The sequence below is a fragment of the Egretta garzetta genome, unplaced genomic scaffold, assembly GCF_000687185.1.
Source record: "Egretta garzetta isolate BGI_Z169 unplaced genomic scaffold, ASM68718v1 scaffold463, whole genome shotgun sequence".
Taxonomy (NCBI): Eukaryota; Metazoa; Chordata; class Aves; order Pelecaniformes; family Ardeidae; genus Egretta; species Egretta garzetta.
In genome coordinates this window covers 403898-423116 of record NW_009259188.1, presented here as the reverse complement: position 1 = coordinate 423116, position 19219 = coordinate 403898, and the positions used below count along the sequence as shown (strand labels likewise).

The following is a 19219-nucleotide window of genomic DNA, read 5'->3' as shown; positions in this document are numbered from 1 at the left end:
TTTGGCGTGTGACAGCCACCTACTGTAATGAATAGCATTCCACTGAGTTAGGAACAGCATTTGAATTAGACTGTCAAACTCAAATTGGCATCGCTTTAGTATTTAATTGTACATCATTATATGTATAGTTATAATATGCAACTATATTAGTATTTGAATTATAATGCATAATTACGTGCTAAACTTTTGCGAATTCAAGTTTTAAAATTGCTGAAAATAGAGAAAACATCATCATGTTGTTGAACTTGTCAGGTTTGTGCTGATTGCCAGACCACTTCAGCTTTCTTCATGCCTTTGCATATATGAAGCACTAGCGTAGCAGTATTTGCTTAGCTTCTAATTTTGGTTTGCTTTTTGTGTTTTTTCTTTCTCTCTCTTGGTTGTGCCGTTCTTCTTCCCATGATACTGTGCTCGCTCTTTCCGTGCATCACCTGTGATACCCCCCTGCTCCGACCATTCAGCTGTTGGTGAAGGGGGTACATGAAACTCTGGTAGCTCAGAGAGTTGTTCCTGCTCTCATTACTCTCTCCAGTGACCCTGAAATGTAAGTTTCCTGACTGTCTTATATACCTAGCATCCCTCTTAATACTTAGGAAGAAATAACCATCCATTCTGATTCTTACCCTAGCTGAATAAAAGTTGAATTACTTTTAAACAAATGTAACTGTTAAATCACTTATTTCTAAATAAGAAGGTTTACTGTAACACCTAGAGCTAAACCGGATAAAACTGCTGAATAAACTTTAAATAGAAAACTTAAATCAAGGTAATTTAATATTTATGGATTATTATATTTAATCATATTCTCCGTTTTGAAATTTGCTTACATCATTTCTGGCAGAAAGCTGGATATTAGTATGTTCTGTAATGCTATCAGCTTTACTACTGCAAAATTAAATATCATCTGCATTACTGAAATACAAAATAGTTTTGTCTGTATCTGATTTCTGATAGACAACCGTAGTACTTAATTTCCTGGACATTCTGATGTGATATTTCTTTCAAGCTAAGGAGGGATGCTTTGCTAATCTCACTAACAGGTTGTTACTAATAAATGCTACAGCATGAATAGTGTCTTAATCGTTTTAATGTCTTTTGTGGGTGACTAAACCAAGAAAAACCCCAAGAGTCTGCCTGCCCATCCTCAGTCACAGCTAACCTAGTTCTTCAAGTTTACCAAACCATTTTTTATTGCATGTTGACTGGTTTACAGCTGACTCTTCGAGGCATGAGTGAAGCCTTAGTTGACAAGCGGGTTGCTCCAGCCCTTGTTACCTTGTCCAGTGATCCTGAATTGTGAGTTTCAGATTGAGACCTTGAGTTAATCCTGTCTGTCTTTTTCCTGGTCTGCTTTTTTTGTTTTGTCATTGCTAGAAACTAATGTAACTTAAAGTACTAATTTTTTAATTTTGCTTTATTTTTAATTAATTGTATTCTTGCCGTTTAATACATCTTGAAGACTCTATTTTTTGTTGTAGTTCAGTAAGGATTGCAACAATTCCTGCTTTTGGGACCATCATGGAAACTGTTACTCAGAGAGAGGTAAGACACCTGTTGTCCAGCTGTTGTTTTTGTAGCATAAGTAGTGGGTGATTTTTTTTTATTTTTTTTTTTATAAATCCAGAAATCCAGTAATTAATTAATGAACTTGGAGGGGGGGGGGGAAGCAGCAAAATAAATTATTTTTTCCTTTGTTATATCGTCTTCCAAAACGCTTTCCAGTTTTGCAATGGTCTTTCCTTCACAATATCAAGCCAAACATAAACAAAGACAGACAGATATGCAGAGGGAGAGGCCTGTGCTAGAAGATGGGAAATCCCATGCTCAAAATGTTTTTTTTTTTTTAAACATTTTCCAATACAGTTGAGAAATCCAAGTCCATTATTTCCAAATAAAATAGCTTTACTTTAAAACACTAACCAAGAAGTCATGGTGGGATTCAGTTACTTCCACATAAGTATATTGTACCATTTTAGATGCTTTAGGATATGCTGCTTGGCTTCCAACTGCTTTAGAAGGGCACAAGTCTCATCCAGTTCCTGCTACATGGGTTTAGCCCATGGCGTCCAAGATGGCATTAAAAGACATCACAGTGTCATAATTGAAATAATCCTTGAGGATAATGTAGATAAGCAATTCCTCCTTGTTTTTTAAATCACGAAACTTTAGTAATAGATCAGAACTCTGAAGAAGACGCACAGGATTCCGCTGTAAGCACTAGAAATGCTGTATTTTGTTTTATATAATAACTTCGCAATCAAATTTCTTCTTAAAGTTCTTGTAACTTTTTGCAGAGCTTGCATTCTTCCTGTAATTTCAACATCTTCTAAAAGAATGTGTTTGAGGAAATGTGAGTAAGAAGTCAGTGATGACTCACAAGTACTTGGAAGATGGATAAGTTACAATTTTGTAGCTTGGAATGCATGCCTATAATCAGTTTGGGAAGAATACAGTTTTGTTACCACACAAAAATTCCGTTGTGCTAATTATAACAAGCCTTGGAGTACAGAGGTGATATTGCCTTCCAAAATGTATCAGAAAATGTTATTTTTACAACATTGAATGCAAATTAAATACTTGCATTATCTTAGATATATTTGTGTTTTCAGTTTTTTAGCCTTTAAGTTGAAGAAATCTTTTTGATTCCATTGATTTTATGATGCTTACTTTTGCATCTCTGTCCTCTGCAGAAGGTTTTTCAGCATATTATTTGAGATATATTTAAAAAAAAAACAAACAGGAAACAATTACAAAAAAATTAAACAGGAAAACTCCAAACGTATTAATAGTAAGAGGAGAAACTTTAATAGCAGGTAAAAAATGTGAGTATCAAAACCAAGAAAACCTCAGGAGGAAAGACCAGCTATATGGAAACACCTGTCTATAGCTAAGGATAGATCAGATTAAAACACTGTTAACAGTCTTAAAAATGTAGAGCTGCCTCAAAGAGTTTGGAACATCCTGTCAGAAGAAACTTTAAATTAACAGAGGGCCTAAGATTTAGCATCTGCAATATGGAAAATTATAGACATACTCTGAACTGACCATAACAGTTTCTAGCTTCGTTATTCTTTTGTGTGTTTTTTTTATTTCTCTGGGAATATTTAAGCTTCTGGAAAGAGTAAAAATGCAGCTGGCATCTTTCCTGGAGGACCCTCAATATCAAGACCAACATTCTCTACATACAGAAATCATAAAAACATTTGGAAGAGTTGGACCAAATGCTGAGCCCAGATTTAGAGATGAATGTAAGTTGCATCAGTGGGAAGATGCAGTCTTTCTCTTTTTGTCCCAAAGTTAATAGTATGCTGGTTATATTGATTTTTTTTTTTCTCTCCTTACAGAAAGTTTGATGAAAACTCTTGTTTTTAGAATTTGATATGTCCCAGTATTTAAGACTTTGCTACTGTAATTTTCACTTTATCAAACACTGGTCTGTATATAGAACACCAAAGCATGGTGATGAACGATTTCAGAGTCAGAGCGGACCAGTCACTTTGCTGCAGAGCAAATTTGAAGTTGTCCTTTTTTTTAAATTACTTGACATGTAAAATGCCTTTGTCTCCCCACCCCCAATTGCTTCACCTCCTGCTGGCATACGAATTTCAAGTATTTCACACATCTTAAATGTAAGCGCATCCCACATTAACAAACCAGCTTTTTTTCATGGCCCTGAAATGGAAGAGCAAAATCGATTGTTAGACTGTCTTAAAGATACTTGTAAACAAAACATGAGGAGCGCCCATGCTGCCCGGCTGCAGGTGTCTAGTTTAGCAGGCTACATTCATTAGACAGGCTTCCTCTGTAGTCAGTGAAGATGCATCTCTCTGTCACTAGCTTATCAGCTGTACTTATAAAACAGAAGCATGTTTTAGACAGCTTTAGCAGCAGGAGAGTAATAATGTTGCAAAATATTCTCTGTAAGCTGTTACTATTTCAAAGGTACTCTGAGGCACCTTTTCATTTTAGGTGGCATTACCACAACTTTATTTCAAGTTTGTGTTGATCAGTTAAATCTGCAAGGGCAGTCCCACCCAAAGCCATTATTTGCAGTTCTTATTCCACACTGGTGTGTGATGCTTCAGATGCCTGCGATTGCCATTAGCAACTGTTTAATGCTAAGCAACTCTACAGAAAGCAATTTCAAATACTTACTCCAATATTTACTTTTACAGTTGTTATTCCACACTTGCACAAGTTAGCCTTGGTCAACAACCAGCAGTCTGTGGATTCGAAGAGACTGGATATCGCTACCCACCTGTTTGAAGCCTACAGTGCTCTTTCCTGTTGTTGTATCTTTTTTTTTTTTTTTTTTTAGGGGAAGTTCAGCTGTTAATTCTCTGGTGGGGGGAGAAGATTAATACTTGAGAAATAACTAAGTTTGTCTTTGAATGTGTGATGTAAAACATGACCTGCTCAGTATAAAGAAGTTGTTTTCCTAGAAGGTGGATGTGGTGGGTTGACCTTTGCTGAATGCCAGGTGCCCGTGAAGCTGCTGCTCTATCACTCCTCTCCTCAGCAGGACGGGGTGGGGGGGAGAAAATAAGATGGAAAAAAAACCCTCATGGGTCAAGATAAAGGCAGCTTAATAAAGCAAAAGCAAAGGCCATGCGCAGAAGCAAAGGAAAACAAAAGATTTATTCTCTGCATCCCATCAGCAGGCAATGTCCAGCCACTTCCCAGGAAGCAGGCCTTCAGTATGTGTAGCGGTTGCTCTGGAAGACAAACACTGTAATAACAAATTGCCCTCCTCCTCCTTTCTCTTAGCTTTTATTGCTGAGTAGATGTTATATGATACGGAAGATCCCTTTGGTCAGTTTGGGTCAGCTGTCCTGGCCATGTCCCCTCCCAAGATCTTGCCTACCCCCAGCCTACTGGTGAGGGAGGGGCAATGGAGAGGCAGCCTTGATGCTGTTCGAGCACTGCTCAACAGTAGCCGAAATGCTGGAGTGCTATCAACACCTTTCTAGCTACCAATACAAAGCACAGCACTAGGAGGGCTGCTATGAGGAAAATTAACTCCATCTCAGGCAGACCCAATACAGTGGAACTGATAGATACTTTAAAAAAAAAAAAGCTACAAAACCAAAAGACTTTATCTTAACCAGTAAATTAAGAAAAAATATTAAAAGAATGGTATGAATGTATGAAATATACAAATTGAAATATGTTCAGGATCTTTTTTCTTTTATTAGTCTTCAAGTGCCAAATGCTGTTCTGTTTCCTTGGGTTTTGCTGCTGTACCTTGTCTGTGTGTTCTGTAGAATAACATTACCAGAAGACAGAAAAAAAATTCTATCATTTCAGAAGACAATCCTTATGATACCTTAACAACCTGGTTTTTAGTTATTTCAGAGGATTTAATGGTCAATCACTTTTTACCAGGACTTAAGTGTTTACGAACTGACATGGAACATCTCTCTCCAGAGCATGAGGTGAGCAGCTACGTTTACTAACTGCGTATGAGATGCAGGTGGCAGCAAAAGTTGAAATGTAATTGTATTTAAAACTGAAAGTTAAGGAGAGCTACTCATAAGTTGGTATCAAAACATAGCATTGAGGCATTTTTTGATGAGGAATATGTCACATGATTTAAGAAACAGTAAAATCTTTTAAAATGTATTTCTAAGCCGAGGGCAGAGAAATATGCAACTGTCAGAAATGCATGTAGAAACACAGATCTTTGAAGAAAAAGGAAATGTTTTTACCGTCTGCTTTTTCATCAAACAAGGATATACTAAAATCGGTGGCCTCAATATATCTAAGGAAGTGCAGATGAAAATTGGTGGAGTGCAGGAGAGAAATAATAGGCAAGGATGAGGTAAGTATAGTCCTGAAATACATGGGATGCACTTCATAACTGGAGTACTGTCTGTGTCCAGTTCTGGGCTCCCTAGTACAGAAGCATGGACCTACTGGAGAGAGTCCAGTGAAGGGCCACGAAGATGATGAAGGGACTGGAGCACCTCTCATAAGTGGAGGGGCTGAGAGAGCTGGGGCTGTTCAGCCTAGAGAAGAGCAGGCTCAGGTGGATCTCATCAATGTACATAAATACTTGAAGGGAGTAGGGTGCAAAGAGGACAGAATGAGGCTTTTCTCAGTGGTGCCCAGTGACAGGACCAGAGACAATGGGCACAAATTGAAACACAGGAGATTCCCTCTGAACATCAGGAAGCACTTTTTCACTGTGAGGGTGACCTAGCACTGGCACAGGCTGCCCACAGAGGTTGTGCAGTCTCCATCCATGGAGGTACTCAAAAGCCATCTTGATACAGTCCTGGGCAAGTGGCTCCAGATGGCCCTGCTTCAGCAGGGAGTTGGACCAGATGACCTCCAGAGGTCCCTGCTGACCTCAACCATTCTGTGAATTGTAAAAAGCAGATTATAGTAAGCAGATGGGACAACATGGGAGCTAACAAGATCTTCTCTGGTAGAAGGAGCTTACAGAAAGTAGCAAAAGGGAAGAGCTAGTAGGAGAAGCTGACTTGAGAAACTTGAAAATCTTGGCCATATGTCTATGCACTTTTTTGTAAATAGTTGAAGGGGATAAACACTAACAGAGGTTGAAACACATAGATATTAAATCAGTAGCTGAGAATGGGAAATGTAGTTTAGTTGTGTGTTGGGAAAATCGTGACAGTATGAACACTTCAAGTGATGGAGGAAAAGATTAAAATGTACAAAGGAACGTCTTTCTGGTTCTTGAAGGTTAATACTGCACTTTCATGGATTACTTTATACTTGAGAAAAGTAATTACTTTTCCTTGTGTTTGCAAAAGTGACTTGAGATTACGATTCTTCTAGGAGTTCCAAGTTCTTGTACTTCGTAACAAAGTCCCTTCTTCCAGTTACATTTTCAGTCTAATAGCCTATAGTATCATTCTTTTATTTTCTGTATATTGTATTATTTTATATCATTTACAATATGTGGAACTGGAGGTGAAATAATTTGAGGAACTTTAAGACCTAACAGGAAAGAATCTGACTCCAGAGGGCTGAGTCAGAAGGGACAGCAGTGACCTGAGCATCAGTCATAGGCAACATAATTGTGCTTCCTTACCACAGGCAGCACTGCTGGAGATCTGGTATTGATGATGCTCCCTGTTCCGAGTGAGATGGGAGTTGTATTGTGTTTTGGGAAGTGTAAGAATATATCTGAAAGCTGCAGTAGGTAAAAGTTGCGTTTAGCTTAATTTTCCTTGTTCTAGCATATTCACTAATGGGATAACTGATACAAATACTAACACTATATTTTTGTATAGTAGTTAGCACAACTTCTAAGGTTTAAGGGCATCATCAGTTCAAAAGATGCCCTGAGTTAGAACAAAAGAGCTTATTTGATTGACTTTGATTTTTGTAGCCAGAGAAGGAAACTGAGGGCTTAAATAGGAACAAATAAAGACAGCTCTCAGTCCTTCTTTACCACATTCTGCATCACTGTGATTAATTGCCTTCAGGCATGATGCCAAGTCCTTTATTTTTTTTAGCCAGAGAGAAACATACATTTCAAAATGTTTACTCCTGCTCCAGTGGGTTAGAAAACTCACGACAACTTTTTACTGTAGAAATGGAAATCTGGTGCTTTATCAGCTCCTTGCTACAACAGGATGTTTGTAGGCATCATGATAGAGACCTCTGAGGCCCAGTTAGTTCTAGTGTCTGTCTTTCAAGCCATCTGTCTTAAAATTATGTTCTCTGAAGTAAATGTGATTTATCATTTCAAATAGTTAGGCATTTGCATAAACAAATTTAACCCTTTACTCATTATTTTGGCCACTGTGGTGTTATTCATGATTCAAATGCCGTACCAGTTAGAAAAACAGAGCATTAGCTCTTGTGGCTCTAACATCACTACAGAGTTTCTGCTCATCTTGGAAATGTAACATTTGTGGAATTGGCTTGTGATCCTGTCAGGCAGCGTTTACAACTTAGTCCTCATACTTGCTTTCCTTTCATTCATATAAACAAAAGTGCAAGTTGGGGCATTTTAAGCCAAACCCTCTCATCTTTAACATAAACATTTCAGATACTTTGCTGCATCTCTAACTCCGTGTCAAGTCCCTTCTTCCCCCTTTTCAACTTGCTTTCTATTCCTTTTCAAAATAATTGGATTTTGAGTTGCATGATAGTGAGATGTAATCAGTACTTGATAAAAATATTTAGTCCATTTGCAGTACTGTTTATAATACTTCAGCACGTTATGTTTCTTAAATGTCTCTATATTTAGAGTTATATCTCTAAAATATCTCTCTTAAAGGAGGTCTAAATGATTTCAGTCAGTCCTATGACCAAACCAAGAGAACCCAAGGGGATAGGTGTGAGCAGTGTGTGCAATATCATAATGTAGAATTGTTATATGATACTATATTTCTACCTTTCCTCTGTTTCACCCTGAGCTTTAAGACAAATAAATTTGGGGAAGAGGGAAGAATCGCTGCACTTCATCCAAGAGTTATGCAGCCTTCCCAGAAGGAGCTGTGCAATGGATGGGTGCTCCATCCTGGTATTCAAATGATTCTGGGTCCTTGCTGAGTTATTCTCCCCCTTGATCAAGACTTCATATTGTTGGTATTTGGAACATCTAGATTCAGATAGATGTACAAAAATGTTTAAGTGCTCCAAGCATAAATAGAAATGCTAAGTAACAAAAATTATGGCCACTGTGCTTGGAAATTTCAGTTTTCTTTTGATACAGAAAGAAAAGCTTGCTTTGTCACTGGAATTCTGAATGCATTTCCCCTGTACCTCTGCATTCTTGAGTTTAAGTACTTACATAATATTTTAAGCAAACGAAGGACAACAAATTTAGCAGTAAGGGTTGTAGTCCTGTTAGACTCGTACTCAGGTTTGAATGCTGCTTTCTGAAACATTCAAGGGTATATAACAACTGCTACCCAAACTGGTTCAGATGTTGAAGTAATATTTTTGGAGGAATAGAGTGAGCAATGGCATAGATCTGCAGACCAGGCCATATCTTATCACTGTAATAAATGGTTTCAAGGATATTTTGTGCTGTAGCTGTCTAGTAGGGATTTGACAGAAAGCAGCTTTTTTGTGTATATAAATTCATTTTAAAATAGTTACACTTTCTGTGAGCAGAGAAAGTTTCCATTTATGCAGTGTGTTTATAGTTTCCCATGCTGCATTGCAACTGTTTTGCCCTAAGTGTTTCAAATACTTTTGACTTAATGTGTTAAAACAGTGCTGTTGTGGGCAGAGCAGGGACTTACATACCTGACCAATGAATTATATGATTTCTTTCGAAGCCTGCTGTTGGGAAATGTTCATTTATTTTTGGTATGCTGGAGAAATGTAAATGTCAGCGTGGGGGTGTTTTCATCTTAAATATTCTGCAGAAACCTTTAATGCTGCAATTGCAAAAAGTAAAGAGAAAAAAAAAAAAAAGCCTTGATTGATAGAAACCCTGGAAGACACCAGTGAAAAAAAAAAACAACCCACCAAGTTTGCTTTTGCACTTCCTTTCCATTAAGATGTTGTCTCAGAATGCCATCACACCTTTTTCTTCTCTTTTCTTGCTTTTTCTTTCATGCATAATGTTTGTAAAGATAAGAATTTTCAAAGGTACTTGAAAACTCCCTGAAGGAAAATAGAGGGAAGATGAATATATGTCAAAGTTAATTGCAAATAAATAAAGGTATTGTTTCAAAAAAGGAAGATAGATAAGGAGGTGTGTCACAGAAGTGAGTTTGCTTTAGCTCTGTTTTAAAAAGCCAGGGGAAGCAGGAGGGAGTTTTGACCTCCTGTGACTATTTCAAAAACATTTTCTTCCTTAAAGTATTCTGAATGGTTTTGTTGTTTCTAGCCACAAGGCGTTATCAGATAGCTGGAATTTAAATGCACTTGAAAAGCAACAGAGGAACTTTTTAAACGGTTCTGCTAATGTCAGAATTAGTTGCGGAGTAGATTTCGTACGAAATGTTAATGCAAGAGAAAAAATGTCATGTATATCTCTTCCTTATGTGTTGTAGGTTATTTTAAGCTCCATGATAAAAGAGTGTGAACAGAAAGTGGAAAACAAGACCGTCCAAGAACCGCAGGGGTAAGACTTCCACTTCTCTTTTTTCTGTGCCTCCAGATTCATGTTCTGCGGAGTCTGTTCCATAATGGTGTCCAAGGCTTGTGACCAGAAATCCCGCACTGACATCTTCTGTATTTGAAAGCAGACTTTAGGAACTTTAATTCAGTATGTGATTGTTTCTGTCTCCAGTGTAAAACACGGGACAACTCATTTTTATTTGTATCATAGCAATAACATTCTTGTTTTCCCATGTTACTTTCTTCTTAATTTTTTATCCCTTTAAAGGAGTGATTGTATTTCTGTTCTGAATCTGAGAAAGCAGGGAGTGCTTGGCCTAAGTGCTTGGAGCAACACATGTGGCACGCACCTTGCAACCCTCTTTCATGGGGGTGGCCTGCAGGCTGAAGGAATTGTTCTGGTCGTAGTAGTAACCTGCTCCAGGCTGCTGTCTCTGCTTGCATGTGGCTAGTGCACGCAAGAACAGTTTCTCCAGTGTACAACCTGACCTACCTGTGCGAATACACTGTTCAGTAAACATGTTGGCTTTGGGAAAATGCCACCTATGTTGCACTTCAGTAAAACACCCATTCTGCAAATGCACAGTAAATGCAGCTCTCCAGAGAGGCATCAGACACATGGTGTATATTGCATCAGTTCACCTCATGTGGTAGAGGTGCTTTCATACGTGTGTGGCTCTCCTCATAACAAAAGATGCTAACAGACCCACACATTTGGAAAGCTAAGCATCATTATGATGAGGTGTATGTATTCTTTCACCTGCTTGTTGCCTGGAATGGCATACCAGCAGGTAACTTCTCATGGATTATTGTATAACTTAATAAATCCATAGTGGTTTTGCCAGGAAGAGTTTGAGAAGAAACAGTAGGCATCTGAAAAAGAGAATCTGTCCTCAGTCCTGATACCTTGCCATGGGAATCAAGACAATTGCTAAAACTTGTTTGTCATGCTTCCATTTCTGTAACAAATGTATAGAATTTACTTGAAAGAGGTCAGGCAAAATTCTGGAAGCCACTGGTAGTTTGAGAATGACTGAAATAGGAAAGGTGTACAAGAAATGAACAGAAGAGATACAGTGTGGAGGAGGAGTCAGTCTCTCATGCACCAAATAAAATATATCAGTCTTTACTAGTGGTAATTAGCCTGTTTACTGGTGTAGTTGATAATGAATGGAGTGTAGTAAGAACTGAATCCATTTGAGACATAAGCATCAGGTCAACTCTTGAAGGTGTACTAGCAATGAACTTTAGACTTTGGAAGTGAAATAATTTTAAGACTAAAAATGTCCAGGTTGTACAACAAATCACAATCCATAGTTTATCTGTTCTAATAAGGTCATTGGTTCTGTGTGGTCATGCAGAAGCCCTGTCTAAGGGAGAAGGAATACAAAACCTTTAAGATCTGAAGAATATGCTGTCAGTCACCTTCTTTCCTTGTTCCTGTTCATGTGGCAATATTATGAAGTAGGGGCTGTACTGACTAAGTGTATTCCAGTTGAGTGTCTGTTTTCATGATGAAATAGGTATTTCTTTGGCATATTAATTATTCATAGAATAAGAACAGGTTTATTTGACTTAATGACTCCACAGGCATATTCCTTGCTTGCAACATAAATAGCCAGTTAGCTGAAAACCAAAAAATGCATTCATTTATGCTGTTGTTTTTTCCCAGGGCTTCATAATGTTACTTTCTCAGGCTTTGTACTTTTGCCCATACCCTTTTTGCCTTCTCTTAAACTGAGCTTTCTGGCTTGTATACCTCTGTGTCCCCCCCCCAATAGCCATGCTCTGAATGCCCATCCCTTTCCTGTATCCTTCAGGTTCTTCAGTAGGTGTGTATTTGCATTTATTTTTAAAGAATGGTGAATGCTTAGCTTGCCTTCAGCTATGTTAAAGGTTGGCACTTAAGCCAGCTATTCCCTCAGAAAGCAACCTACCAATAATGATTCTTGGCAAGACAGAAACTTGCTAATTGCCCCATTAGACCCATCATATTTTTTGCAAGTAAACACGAGTTTTATCAAGGTCTTCCCTGTACTGTGTACCTTATGTAGTAGATACCCAACACGTAATTGTGGCAAGGCAGAAGTAACAGCCAGACTCTTTGCAGATCTGATGCTAAGCAATTGCTGTAGGCTCTCACCAACCAACTTGTGCAAGGACGTCCCTCTACATAAGCAATGACTTAATATTTTGACTAACAAGTTGATTCGTTAGAATCGGTTGCATACATGGGCATGTATTACTTTGCAAATATTTCCCCTGCCTGGGTTTTATGGACTTTTTTATTAAATCTGCAGACTAACTCATATTCTTTTTCCTTTTTCATTTTGATTCTTTGTGCAATAAAAAAGCCACCACCTTAGATTTTGACTGTGTAAAGAAAAAAAATAAAAGTAGTGTTTGTATCTAAATATATAAGGTAAGACTTTTATGTCTGATAAAGATTTTTTTGAAGTAAATTAATTTATCACTCCTTGAGCAACTTCTTGACAGCCTTTTAGAAGAGTTCATTAGAAAATATGAAATTGATTCCTTCTCAGGCAAATGTTTCCTGAAAGAAATTTTTTTCTCTCTCAGAATGGAGCAGACGTATGCAATATCAAACTGCTCTCTTTAAAGAACACCATTAACCTTAACCTGAAGGTTTTTTTTATTATCTTACCTGCACTGATTGAACTGTGAAACATAAGGTTATGAAACAAAATTCCTTGGCTGAGCTCTTCCTAATTCTCAAGCGGTGCTCTTCAGTTGGACAGGATTTTAAATTTTTTTTTTAAATGTGTGGGTTTGCTTCTTTGAAATGTTTTAACCTATTTAGTTCATCAAAGCTGTTCTCTGCATGGCTAGAGTTTGAATGATCAACTTTTATTTCATGTAGGGTTTAGACTTACTTTGCTTTAGCTTAAATGAGTGCAGACATACTAGCCTTAAAGGTAAGAGACCTGTATTACTTAAAATCCCCCTTATGAAAATATTTTGAAATCGCAGTTATTCCTATTCAGCCATTGCAGAAACAGATAAATGCAAATATGATACAATATTCAGAGTGTTTTCCTTTAGAATGCAGCTACTGAATATTTGAAAGTCTTAGCAATGTGCTGTTTCGTTCTTGAATTAGCCTTCCCCTTATTCAAAATCACGCTATGGTTGCAGTCTTTTACTGTACAAAATTAACACGAAATATTTTACCACTGAAGAAATGACCTTTTCATATATATATGAATGTCTCCTTTTTCTTGCTAAGCCCTTGCCAATTTCAGTTCCTAATTTCAGCGTCATATTTTTGACAAAGGATTTAAATGCAACTAGGCGATTATTACTAAGTTTTGTTAACAACATGAGAATGCGCGCAGAAAAATAAAACCGGATACAAAAGCAATCACGAGATGATGTTGGTTCTCGTCTTTGCCCCTTACGGCTAGAGAAGGTTGGTCAAATAATATGGGGTCACAGAAACAGTTTTTTAAAACCAAGATTGAACTTTGTGTTTTTAAATGTTGGTTAGCCACTTTTATTAAACATTTTCTTTAGCAATTAACAAGGTAACAACTTATGTTACAAACTGATTTTTATAAAATGTCCAGCACGAATGTTTGGTTTTGCCTAAAGCTTCCCCATAAAATGGGCAGAACTATATAGAATTCATCTAGACACTGGTCAAAAATTTGATGTTTACACATTATTTTTGTGAGCATGGTGCTTTTTTCTTAAATAATGAGTAAATGTAAGGACTTTTCTATAGGACTACTTGTTTCAAACAAAATATGTTATTGCCTTGTTGGCTTCTCTGATTATTTTTTTAAAGACATGAGACTCAAGTTATTTTATTTCATATTGCTTTTATTATTATGTTTAAATGTTCAATTTGTATACTAATAGAAGTACTTTTGGGGCATATTTAAACTTTTTAGTATGTCAAATGTTGTGGATTGCCTTTCTATTTACAGTAACATAATACTAGAAAACATGAACTTCTAGACATTCCAATTTTTAATTTTTAACATCAGATGGTTGATGTCCCCCAAAACTGTTTTGAAAGTCAAGTAAACACTTCTTGGTTTTTCTCAAACTTATTCAGGATGATCAGAATAATGACAGCACCATTTGTTTAAAACTACAGGTTTGTCACCAGTTGCTAGGCTTTCTTCTCTGAAGTTAGAAATTTCATTTTCTTTATGTTGCTAATGCTTGGAATGTACGGTATTTCCCAAATCCATGCCAGCAACTCTAGGATCTATCATAGGCTGGAATAGCTTCTTGTTGTTAATCAGCTGATAGCAAATATAAACTGTTATTTACATAATTTATATGCCCTTCCTTTATCATGAAATGAAGGGGAATTGAACAAGAAATGCATCTTAAAGTAGTAGTAACTCACCTGCTAAGTTTTATCAACTGAAAATACGCAGTTCGATAGTTGACTGTAGATGTTTAATCAAGCCAAAGATGTCTGGCTATGTCACTGTGCCTGAAAGAAATATTTCACTTTAAAAGTTTGTAAATCATTTCAGAACAGCTATATATCTTCATCATTGGCTGCTCAATAGAATAAAAATACAGTTTTTTTAAAATGTAAGTTTTAATCTGATGTTGTCTGAGAGAGAACCTGAGAACAGTTTTCAAAATTTTAAACTTTACTAAAAATTCAGATGTCATACTTTCAATAAAATCATGCTTAAGCACTAAACATTAGAAAATTAGGAGCCTTACAGAGCTTTCAGAAAATGCCAAATAATAATAATATTTTAAATTATTTGAGTAACCTGTTCCATTAATAGGAGATGTACTGAAAAAAATACCAAAGAGTATGTTTTGCGATACTCCTAGGTTTGCTGTGAGGCATACCTAAAGCCCCTTCAGGGACCTAGGTCCTTTAGGCACTGTGGAAATGCAGGAGAGAGGGAGTCATTTCAGCTTAAAAAGTAGAAGGGATGGGGGATATAGTTAGGATACAATTACGCTACCTGTAAATCCCCAGTACAGCTTTAGTGAGAAGTTTCCCTTTTGTTTTTTTTCAAGTACCCTGTTGAAAAAGAACCAGCCTATGGTAACCACTAAGCACCTTTCTTCGTGGTGTGAAATGGGAAATGAATGCATCCCTGCTGCCTTTGAAGGAATAATTCAAATGCTGTTGAAGCAATTTGGAGTTAACTGTAACTTGACCTGCCTTGATGCAAAAGCACCTAACAACTTTTTATAACCTTGCAGACTGAAAAGTCAGTTCCTGGAAGCTGGCCTGTGCCAGTAAGGCAGATCCTTGTGATCTTGGGTATAATTTTGAAACGCAGAGTCCGCGCTGAGCTCACAAGGGAGAATTTCACTGGTAATGTTTTGTAACATTGGCCCTGTCTGCTGTTGAAAAATACGTTTGCCTGGTTGCTGTCTTGAGACAGATTACTCCTAAACACTTATGTATATCTGAAGTTGAGCTCACAGCTGTGTTGTAAATTAAAAAAAAAAAAGCAAAACAGTTAATTTTGCAGCATTGGGATAATTTCTTAACATGTTGTTTGAAGTTGTAGCATTTTGTAGGTTCAGCATTGATTGGGTTGCCCCTTCTAGTCTGGTTTGTGGGAAAATTGTGGACTCTCCGTTGTCTCCTGTAGTACATATGAAGTAGGAACACTTAGGCAAAGGTAGTAGGAGTCACATTCACCACAGCCAGAAGGAGAAAGCTCTTTACCCAGCAAGGGGTAGACCTAAGAGGACTCGGTGCCCCGGGGTGGGGTTTACAAGAAATTTACAAAGGGATTGAGGGAAAGCTGAACAAGTAATCTAAAATTAAGATTCATTGGGAGTTGGTAGATTGACAGTCCACACTGATTTAAAACTCTACTCAGGTGGAAATATTTGGAAAAATAGGAGAGTTGGAAATTAAGGAGAGAGGTCACTGTTTTGTGCTTACCTTGCTTTTACTCTTCCCTCCATGCCTGCTAAATGGTCACTGCCGGAGGCAGGATACTTGAGCTAGACAGATGCTTGGTCTGAACCAGTACTGTTGTTCTCATATTAAATAAGCAAGGATTGACGTTTCCCGTGAGAAGGTAAAGCTGATCTTTCACAGAGGTATTTGTCACTAGAGCAATTGCCAAATAGCTAACAAATGCTAATGTGGTGACTTCTAAAGGCAGTAAAAACTACTGTGCACAAAAATAGTTTACAACTTTTCGCTAGGACTGGGAGGGCATGATAATTCATTTAACGGTGTGTCTTTGGGCTTGGTGGTGATGGTTTTTCAGTTCTTCTTGACGGACTGGTCTTTTGTGATCTTGCAACCTCTAAAATGCAAAGACAATTCAGTTGCTTATTAAACAGCAGCAGAGCGTTCTTTTTTCTGTGTAGTCTTACATCACCACCTTTTTTACTTTCCTAGCTCAATGTCGATTGCAGCAAGCCTTGTAAGTGAAGACACAAAGACCAAGTTTTTGAACAAAATGGGCCAGCTGACTACATCAGGTGCAATGTTGGCTAACGTGTTTCAGAGGAAGAAGTAAGATGGGAAAAGGAACTCCCAGCTAACACTAAGGTGGACCTCACAGAGACTGGTTCCTGTACTTGAAGTACTTGCCTTTTAATTTCTTCTGTCTTATGTTCTTGTAGTATAATTTTATTCTAACCTCCAAAGATATTTGCACTGCTTTTGAATATGGCTGTGTATCTGTTAATTTTGGGTTAACTGTGGTTGATATAAAACTGAAATCATAGTCTGTACCAGGTCCCTGTTCTGTGTTCTCGTCTTTCCAGCATAATTTTTTTTATATAGTGGAAGGGTTTTGTTTCTTTTTTTATTTTCTGACAGGATATGAGCAAATATCTGTATTATACATGGAGCTATTATGATGGTACTTAAAATAATGTAAATTTGAAGTCATTGTCATGAAGTAATAAAAGTGGAGATTACTTATGTATTTAAATTATGAAAGAGTAATGCAGATTTTTTTATTATGTTTCTAAAAAGAAGAGGAAGAGCCACCAGCATTTGTCTGTGCTTCTAGGGTTGTTTTTGTAAGTATTGTGCATCTTGAATCCAGAGGAATTGCAGTATCTAACGTATGAGACTGCTTGCACTGCATCAGTCTGCGGGGAATGCTCATGTTTCAGATGCTTTATGCTGACATTGTAAATGCTGTACAAAGTCCTTCAGATAAAATCCTCACATCTGTTGTGGTTTTTGAGGGATGTTTTCTTTTGTTGGGGTTTTTGTTTTATTTTAAAGCACTTTAACAACCAGTCTACACATCCAGAGGCACATCCACTAAGTAAAGGAAAAACATGATAAATTAATAAATGTTAATAAATGTATAAGCTACTACACAGGGGTCCCAGTACAGTTCTGCAGGCAAAACAAAATTATGCAGGAGAAAGAGTGCTTTCACCTTGCACTCAGCGTGCAGTTCAGTGTACTGTGAAAGCTAAACTTAAGATATTTTGTTGTTTAGATTGACTCTCAGTTCAAATTTCATTTCAGAGTATTTTAAATTATGTTGAGAGTTCGACATGCAGTTCCTTTAAAACGTTAAGTAGACTGCATACGTACTTTATAAAAATGGCATTACAAGGAGTATCTCCAACAACTACCAAATTCTTTTGTTAGCCAGGAAGCATTAACAACTCAATCCTTTTATTCTTATGCAGCACTTCCCCCCACCCCCCTTACGTCAATGTAAGCTTCTGAAAATAAACGCAAGTGCATGCATGAACGGGTACGAGGTAGCAAAAGGTAAAAGCTCAGGCATTCTCTGACACGGTACCCATTCAGTTGGAAGTATTAACATCTTTGAGGACAGGGGAAGCAAAAGGAGTGAGTGAGGGAAGACAGTACTCACTTCTGAAACAGAATATGGATGGAGTAGGGCTTCAGGTATTGCCCGTAGCCAGAAGTAAAGGAGATAATTTGAGGCTTCGAACTGCTTCGTGTCTGTGCCCGTTGGCTCTGCATATACAGTTGCCTGCCATGTCTGTGTCGTGACGGGGCCTGCTGCACACTTGCACGCTGTCGGTCCCTTTGCACTGCACTGATGAAACATTGTTCTTGAGATTACAGGCCGCTCCATGCCCTCGTGTTGCTTGTTACCATGAAAGTATACTTTTAGCAGACTGACTGTGAAATGGAGACATTCCTGAGGAATGGGAAGTGGTGACGTTCCTCTCTATTGTTCTGTTGTCAATAAAAAGTTTTGTATACCTGCCTTGTCTCGTTACTGCTAGTCTTCTCCGAAAAAGATTATCACATCAAAACAAAACTGTTACAAGAGAGAGGTCTAATGCGCAGGAGTTCTTTAGCCTTAAATTTTTTTACATAGCAGGCGGTAGATTGAACTTGCTAAATTTCCTATCTCTGTGTGCCTGTTTCACTCTGGCTTCTAGTCGTGTGGCTTTATTGCCATTTTCATGCAGGGTCTCCTCCTCTCCTGTGCCACAGTTTTGGTTTTGGGGTTGGGTTGTTTGGTTGGGGGGTTTTTTTTAACTCTCTATGTCTGTTCCAGTAGTTGCCAGTGCCAGAGATAGCTCTGTAGTCATGAGACCAAAGCGACTTCTTTACAGTTAAAATCCTGCTTTGGAAAGCAGGGCAGCTGCCTGTAAGAGCGGCTCCTAGCCCACACTGAACTTCAGATGGTGTTTGGAAACCTGCTAATCAGCAGGAGCCGAAAAACGGTGACAGCAATTTAACTATTGTGGGATGAGACTCTTCAGGTGGTTAGTATAAATGTAGCATCTTTGCCCAAATAGGTCCAGTCTCTCCAGCCCCTTGCAAAGTTTAGCTTTTGCCAGTGAGCATTTTACTTCATACCAATGGGTCCAAGGAGGGATTTGAGTGAGAATCCCAGGAAGACTGAGGTGAAAAAGAAAAACCTCTGCGTAGCAACAAACCTTATGCAGGTTGTCTTCAGGAGTTTTGCCTCCTAAATTTCTGGTCTCTGTTAGTATATGTTGGTTGCAGGAGTCTTTTTAATTGCTTATTGGTTTACCAGATATTGACAGATTTTCAAGAAGATGGCAAGAAGTTGTTCTGTGTGAGCTTGGGGGATGGTTGGTTTTTTCCTTCTTTTTCCTCCTAGCTATGGCACTGGTGCATTCAGGATTGGGGAATAAATGAGAGAACTCTTTAAAGAAAAGAAGTACAATAATATTTTTAATTAACTTTTTTTTTCATCCTGTT

General features: G+C 37.8%; 1 protein-coding gene across 4 annotated transcripts in view; it reads left to right on the top strand.

Moving 5' to 3' along the window:
• RELCH (RAB11 binding and LisH domain, coiled-coil and HEAT repeat containing) overlaps positions 1–18233 on the top strand; it is a 56538-nt gene extending 38305 nt beyond the window's left edge. The window contains exons 15-21 of one of the 4 annotated variants that reach the window (XM_035891315.1): positions 462–544; positions 1479–1542; positions 3110–3248; positions 4176–4292; positions 5347–5435; positions 9990–10060; positions 16433–18233. In XM_035891315.1, the coding sequence (XP_035747208.1) occupies positions 462–544; positions 1479–1542; positions 3110–3248; positions 4176–4292; positions 5347–5435; positions 9990–10060; positions 16433–16553 (684 nt within the window). In that variant the 3' untranslated portion in view covers positions 16554–18233. Of the gene's footprint in view, positions 1–461; positions 545–1213; positions 1292–1459; positions 1543–3109; positions 3249–4175; positions 4293–5346; positions 5436–9989; positions 10061–16432 lie in introns of those variants that run through there. The other 3 variants (XM_035891312.1, XM_035891313.1, XM_035891314.1) reach the window with 3 other exon arrangements.
• The last annotated feature ends 986 nt before the right edge of the window (positions 18234–19219 follow it).